Raw genomic sequence first — 8,021 nt, 5'->3', positions numbered from 1 at the left:
AGTGTAAATGTTTTTTCTTTCTTTTTTTTTAATTATGTCTGTGTGTCTATTCTAGGGTTTAAGTCTATTTATTTGTATTATAATTTTATTGATTTGATTATAATTTGTGCTCTGTTCTATAAACGTAGATGAAAGTTGTAAATTGAATTTTGCTTTATTGTAATTATGTTATAATGCAATAAAAAATAATTTTAAAAAGGGAAAAAATGGAAAAAAAAGTAACTTTTTATCCCAATGTTCATCAAACAGCAAGGTCAATTTAGTTAAAATACTCTCATTTGTTTATTAACGTATAAAAACCACACAACCTGTAGATGCACATTTTTTATTTAGATGTTAAAGCACTCGACATAATGCATTAATTAACAGCTTCATTATTTTCAAGTTTGTAAACATTTTGACCCTATTTTATTTCATATAGTACCTTATTTACTAGATGTTTACAGTAGTTGTGCATTTCTATCAACTCTCTGGACTCAAGTATGTACTGCTTAACAGTTCAGAAGTGACCAAATACAGCAGCAAGCATTTAAGTCTTTAACCAGTCGTTAATAAAGTGAAACTTTATCACTGGAAAAGCATTTGAATAAACTAAACTTCTTTTATATTATTCTTTTGAAATGACTTGAGAAGTAAGAAATTATTGTACTGATTAGACATGACACAAATTGCAGAGGTAACACACACAAACAGTCTTAACAAGATGGTGGGAGCAACATTTAAACACAAAAACAGCCCACTTCGCTGTTGATGGCTTTTTAATCCAACATACCAATGCACACATCTTACAAAGTACTCGCAGCTCTGTAATACGTCACAGTTTTTACATTCTTGGTGCACTTTCCTTTCTTTATTTCCCTCATTTCATTGTGTTTTTTTTTTCTAGACAGTATTCAGAGCCTTTTCAGAATGGTTGTCCGGAGGTCAAGGGTCAAGACCAGGTTTACTTTGGCACATATGGGTGATGGACAGCTGAATGCAAAAGCTCGCAGATGAGGGAGCTTTTGTGCTTCACAGGCATGTGCGTCTATCTCCACAGACATCTTAATGCAAGGTTGAGCTCAGGTTTAGGTCGAACAGAAGCATGCATAACACTTTAGCATTTCTACTGTAACGGTAACAACAGCTCTCTGCAGGGAGAAGTGGACAGAAGACAGTGGGAATCACACACTGCCGACACACGAGGGCTGAATCGGGATCCTGAGTCTCAAGGCTTACAGGTTCACAGAAAGGCCTAGTGATGGTAGTCCTTCTTACTGTGCGGACGATTTCCCAGGATTTTATCGATGTCCGAGGCCACGTGAGCGGTAATCTTTGGAAGAACCTGTCAGTGAAGTAAATGCACCATTAAAAACAAATGCAACTTGAGGGAAAAGCTCGGCTAATTCTTTACTCAACAAGATATCATTGCTGATTATCATGATTTTAGATTCATTTATAGGGGTCAAGTTGATTTTTAGAGCTTGGTAACTTTTTCGCAGTACAAAGCGCTCAGTTAGACAACCAGCTGGAACAAGATGATCTGAATTAGTGGCTTTTCATCCAACTGACTCCAAGCATCCAATAATAATAACATTTAATGTTGTTTATGATTCACTGGATTATATGAAAGCTTGTTTCCACCCCAGTAAAACACTAAATTACAGCTTTTATCCTCAGAATTGCATCTAAAAATGTAGACCCTTACAGAAATTTCACATGCGTTTCACATGTGAAATTCACATGTGATCACATGTGCATGTGAAATTGCACCTGAACAAGCTAATCAAGGTCTTACTAGGTATACTTGAAACACCCAGGCAGGTGTGTTGAGGCAAGTTGGAGCTAAACCCTGCAGGACGCCGGACCTCCAGGAACGAGATTGATAATCAATGATCAATCTTTATACCAATGAAGGGTGGAACGGTGGCTCAGTGTTTAGTACTGTCGCCTCACAGCAAGATGGTCACTGGTTTGAGTCCCGGCTGGGTCAGTTGGCGTTTCTGTGTTAAGTTAGCATGTTCTCCCCATGTTCGTGTGGGTTTCCTCTGGGTGAATTGGGCAAACAAAATTGTCCATAGTGTATTAGTGTGTGTGAATGTGAGAGTGTATATGTGTTTCCCAGTACTGGGTTGTGGCTGGAAGCGCATCCGCTGCGTAAAACATATGCTGTAACAGTCGGTGGTTCATTCAGCTGTGGCGAACCCTGATAAATAAGGGACCAAGCCAAAATAAAATGAATGAATGAATATTACATTGAGCACAAAAGAAATTACTTTGAAACATGTTGGATATGGGTAGCCATTGAAATACAATGGAATTCAACAGCTACAACTTTTTAGCTTTTTTCAAAATATCTTCGTTTGTGTTCAACAAATAAAAGCATTTTAAATATGTTCCGATATTTAGGTAAAGGAGGACAGAATTTTCATTTTTGGGTGAGCTATCCTTTTAAATGTTTAAGACTGTTATCCAAGCGTTTAGTAAGCTCTACAGTACATAAAACCATCTTCTACCTGAAGCTGATTTAGTTGCATTAGCGTGTGAAATTTTGCCACAGGACATAAATATACCATCAAGAAATATCCCGTTTTTGATGTTGCAAATGTAAATGAAGCATGAAGCACGACTCAGAAGAAAGGTTACTGATGAAAGCTCAGACTTGTATCAGGGTACCAGAGCTTGTGGGACAGCAGTGATTTTACAGTGTGTGTGTATGTGTTTGAGATGCTTTGATAAATCCCTTGCCTGAATCGCCCCCAGGTTCTCTGTGAGTTGCGCAGGGTTTGAGGTCCCCAGGAGAACAGAACTTACTCCTTCATTACGGAGGCACCAAGCTGCACAGAGGAACACGGAGAATAGACTTATGAGGGAGCTGTACTTTGGTTTTACAGTATACAGTATGAATGAACTTTTCCAGACAGTGAATCATGGGAATCTCAATTGAACCAGGCTCTGGTCAGACACCGCAGAGAGATGCTTTTGTGCCAACACTTTGTGAGCAAACTAGATATTTAAAATGCATTTTAAAATATGTCAGTGTTTATATTTAAATGACTAAAATCAGGATAAAAATAACAGAATGATTATGATGATGATAATTATAATTGTTATTGTTATGAATAAAACAGAAAATAAAAACAAATGAAAAATATTACTGACTTTTAAAACAATTGAAATAACAATCAAAATAATGAAATTATTTTCCAAGAAAATATATTATTAATGACAAATGTATCACCTGAAAACTAATTATGATGGCAGTACCTTTTATTTATTTATTTATTTATTTAGGAAATTTAATTTTTATTTTATTTTTAAATGATTATTATCTTTTTTTATGTATTCCCTCATTTGTTAGGGGTTAAATTGTTTGGGGAAGAGGTTGTTCTGAAAAAAATATATACTGAAATATCTTAAATAAAAAGTAAAAAAAGAAAGAAAAAAAGAATAATGATAATAATAAAACAATAATAATAAACAAGACAAAATAGCTATTGGCTATTTTTAAAATACACAAAACATTAAATCAAATAACAAATATACAAACAAAATGTTATACATAATGTTTATTATTAATATTATTATTATTATTATTATTATTATTATTATTATTATTATTAATAAACAAAAATAAACAATTACTGAATATAAAAAAACACATCAAAAGTATTAAAATAACTTATTACAAACACTTTTTAAAAAATAAAATCTATATATTTTACATTATTATTACTGTTGTTGTTTTTATCCAAGAAATAAAATAAAATTAAATAAATACTGACTTTTAAAACAATTAAAACAAATTATTTCACTAAAATGTATTATTATTATTATTATTATTATTAACAATAATAAACAAAAACAAGACAAAATAGCTATTGACTATTTTAAAAATACACAACACAAATACCAAATATAAACAAAATGTTTTATAGAATATTTATTATTATTATTACTATTATTAAACTAAATTTTATGAACAATTACTGACAATTTTAAAAATAAACAATGAAGTCTAAAATAATAATTATTAAAAGTATTTTAATAAAATACATATTTTTACATTATTATTACTATTTTGATAGTTATTATCAAAAAATTAAACAAAATAAACATAATTGCTGACTATTATAAAACACTATTAAAGCATACATCTTTCTATAAAAATATAAGTGTGATTAGTAGTAGTAAAAAAAAAAAAACTTTTCTATACACAACTAATTTCCCATTTCTTGAAACCCAAGTTACATGTAATGTTCAAAAATAATTTACGAAAAGTATTTATCCATCAAATGCTATTTAACAAACAAAATATGATCTGGTGACTTTAAAGCCCTGTGTGTTAATGTCCAGGATCTGTTTCTCAGCAAAAAGATGTGGAGACAGTCAAGTCACCATCACAGTAATAATAGGAGACACAGTGGCAGTCAAAATAAAAATGGGTGAAGTTCTTTTGACCTACCGATGGCAAGTTGTGGCAGCGTACAACTGAGCCGCTCAGCGATGTGGGTCAATTCCTTAAGCTTGGCCTGCTGCTTTCTGCCATCCTCACCTAGAATCTTCTCCTTTAACCACTGATATGACTGTGCAGAGAGACAGAAAACCCTGAAAACAACCACGGAAAACCTGCCATCCTCATCCCTGCGTAATCTAAACTACAGGTCAATCAGTGATATATTTTCATGTTTTTTAAAAGATGCATATTCTGGTTGCATTTATTTGATTAAAATTCTGTAAAAACTTTTGTTTTCAAATTGAATGTAGTTTAAAATGAAATTTGACTGAATGTTCAGCATCATTATTCTACACGATTCTTCAGAAAGCATCATATTATGCTGATCTGCTACTCAAGACACATTTATTATCATTATTGTGACTGGTAGTGTATATGAGCACTTTATCACTTTTTGCAAGCCCAGGCTGTCCTATTAAACATTTGGAATATATCTGATTTTACACACAATTCTAGCATTCGTTTAACTGGATATGGTTCAGTTTCGGGCTGTGCAATATGACAATATATATATCTTATGGACAAAATATCTCTATCCATTTTTTACATGGTGTCGCAAAATACATTGTTTACGTTAATACGTTTTCATCATGTGGGTTACCACAATCTGGATATCAGCAGAGTTTGTATTACAGCATGGTGGAGAAGTTGCTACACTAAAAAAATCTGTTGAACTGCATTATGGGACGTTGATTTCTGCTCTGTCGACTTTTGATGTTGAAAATTCAACACTACAGTTAAACAAAGCGACTTTTATTGATAATTTAGTAGTTTAATAATAATATTACGTATATCTCTATACAATATTATATAGAGAAATAAGTCTGTAAAATAACAGAATATATGCTGGCAGTTTATTACAAGGTTTTTGTAGCGTAATATACAACACCAACCCAGACAATATATCTCTTTAAACCAACAAACTATTCAAAATGTTAATAAAAGTCACTTTTTTGATTTCTTTAAAGTTTTCAAGGTCCCATAGTGCAATTCAAAAGCGTAAATAAATAGGGGAAAACAAAAAGTAAAAATATGAATCACAAAATATGGAAAACTGCTTATTTACAGATATCTTGAAAACACAATGTTACATTTCACATTTTATTCAGCAATATTTTGTGTTGGGTCTCTTATAATAAGCTTTTATTTATTTTTATATTTATTTATAATTTTGTATACATTTTTATACGGTGACTGAAGCTCTGCACAAGACTTTTGGCCAGCGGAGAAATTAAAATGGTCGTGCCCAACTGAGTCTGGTTCTCTCAAGGTTTTTTTTTCTTCACACCTATCAGGTGAAGTTTTTTTTCCCTCTCCGCTGTCGCCACTGGCTCGCATGGTTCAGGATTGGTAGAGCTACGCATCGATGAATTTGCTCTTCAGTGTTTGAACTCTCAGTAATGATTAAATCACACTGAACTGAGCTAAACTGAACTGAACTTAAACACTAAAAACTGAACTACACTGTTCCAGTTACTATGACCATTTGTCGGAAGTTGGTTTGACACAATCTACATTGTAAAAGCGCTATACAATAAAAGCTGAATTGAATTGAATTAAACATGCTTGAGTCATTCTCAATCAAACATTTGCCCATAAAGTGATAAAGATAATTATACATGAATGAGTATGTTTTTGAGCCTATATTAATGTCAAAAAGAAATAGTATTTTCTTTTTAGTGGGCAATATTAACTGATTGAATTTACAGATGTTTTTAACATTTTTAAAATATCTTCTTTTGCGGTCAGTGGTAAAAACAAAACCCTAAACAAGTTAGTGACATGAAGTGAAGGGTGAGAAAAATAATGACAGAATTTTCATTTTTGGCTGAACTGTCTTTTAAAGAAAATGACGTGTATACTGTGCAATACAGGTTTAAAGTACCTTCATAGAGGCTCTGGAGGATTCTGGGATGCCGTTTTCATATTTTCCTGTGATGATGCCGCAGGCCAAAGGAGACCAGGACACCACACCAACACCTAAGGTACACCAATGTGTCTTTAGGCTTTTTCAGAAGGCATTTGACAAATGTACTGTAAATAGAGTATGTGCTTGTTTTTACCAATTTTGTGGTAAAGCTCTGGTAGTTGCATCTCCACTTTGTCCCTCTGAAATAAATGATACTCGGCTTGTTCACACACAGGAGGAATCAGATTAAACTGCCTCGCTACAGAATACGCCTCCTACAGGAGAAAAAGAGATGAGAAGAAAATGATATTTACACAGGTAATCAACACACAAGCACGCATTCTGTATTCTTTAGATTTGTTAGCTGGTATATATACAGTTAAAGACAAAATGATTAGCCGTCATGTGAAATTGTAATTCTTTTTTTAAATATGTGACAAGTGCTGTATGACAGAGAGAAGATTTTTAAAATCCATTTTTAAACATAATTGTTTTAATAAATGATTTCTAATTACTAATTTCTGTTGTCTTTGCCATGCTGTTATTTAGCAAGATAATAGTATTGGGTAACTAGACCAGTTAGGTTAAATACTATAGGCAAGTCATTGGATAACAATGGTTTGTTCTGTTGACAATCAAAAAACTATATTTCGAAAGAGGTCGAATAATTTTGACGTCAAAATGTCATTTTAAAAACTGCTTTTATAGCATCCAAAATAAAATAAGTAACACAACTAAATAAAATTATTCAACACAATACAAATAAAATTGAAGTCAGAACAATTAGTCCCCCTTTGATTTTTTATTTATTTTTTAATTAGGACAGTAAGGTCTGACTTTGCTTAGACAAAAGTCTTGCTACTAACAGAAATAATGTACAGAATAGAATATAAAATCATGGTGCAGTGGAAAAAGAATTAATATTGTGTATGACTCTGCAATGACTCAAATAACTAATTAAACAAGTCATCTGGAATGGCAAAGAAAGCGTTCCTGCAGGACTCCCAGAGTTCATCAAGATTCTTTGGGTTCATCTTCAATGCCTTCTCCATCTTACCCCAGACATGCTCAATAAGGTTCATATCTGGTGACCAGGCTGGTCGAAATATGAGAATGAGCGCTATTCTGCTGAGGAATTTGCCCTCTCCTGTGGTTTGTAATTTAATGGGCAGCACAAATGTCTTGATACTTCAGGCTATTGATGTTGCCATCCACACTGCAGATCTCTCGCACGCCCTCATACTGTATGTAACCCCAAATCATGATTATTCCTTCACAAAACTTGACTGATTTCTGTGAGAATCTTTGGTCCATGAGGGTTCCAATAGGTCTTCTGCAGTATTGTGATGATTGGGAGGCAGTTCAACAGATGATTCATCAGAAAAATCTACCTTCTATTTTCCAAATATTTGTTGCTCTTACAACTGGGATCAACGACAAGACTATTGTCAGGTAGTGTATAGTGTATAATAATTACAAATCAAAGTGCAGGATAAATGAAGTGACTGTCTCCAAAAAAAAAAGAAACATTTTTGAATAGTCTGAAATGAGTCATCATTAATTCTATTAAAGCTTTATTTGTATATAGTGTGTTATTAGTTATTATATTGTATATTA

At 32.8% G+C, this 8,021-nt stretch overlaps 1 protein-coding gene across 3 annotated transcripts in view; it reads right to left on the bottom strand.

Moving 5' to 3' along the window:
• Positions 1-311: 311 nt before the first annotated feature.
• kcnab1b (potassium voltage-gated channel subfamily A regulatory beta subunit 1b) overlaps positions 312-8,021 on the bottom strand; it is a 105,692-nt gene continuing 97,982 nt past the window's right edge. For all 3 annotated transcript variants that reach the window (XM_009298790.5, XM_073929593.1, XM_678582.11), the window contains 5 exons: positions 6,559-6,679; positions 6,381-6,475; positions 4,445-4,565; positions 2,728-2,816; positions 312-1,324 (listed from right to left, as the gene is read on the bottom strand). In XM_009298790.5, the coding sequence (XP_009297065.3) occupies positions 1,235-1,324; positions 2,728-2,816; positions 4,445-4,565; positions 6,381-6,475; positions 6,559-6,679 (516 nt within the window). In that variant the 3' untranslated portion in view covers positions 312-1,234. The remainder of the gene's footprint in view (positions 1,325-2,727; positions 2,817-4,444; positions 4,566-6,380; positions 6,476-6,558; positions 6,680-8,021) is intronic.

Source organism: Danio rerio, chromosome 2 (genome assembly GCF_049306965.1).
Source record: "Danio rerio strain Tuebingen ecotype United States chromosome 2, GRCz12tu, whole genome shotgun sequence".
NCBI classification, from domain to species: domain Eukaryota; kingdom Metazoa; phylum Chordata; class Actinopteri; order Cypriniformes; family Danionidae; genus Danio; species Danio rerio.
The sequence above is the reverse complement of the archived record's forward strand: the minus strand, read 5'-3'. Positions and strand labels throughout refer to the sequence as shown.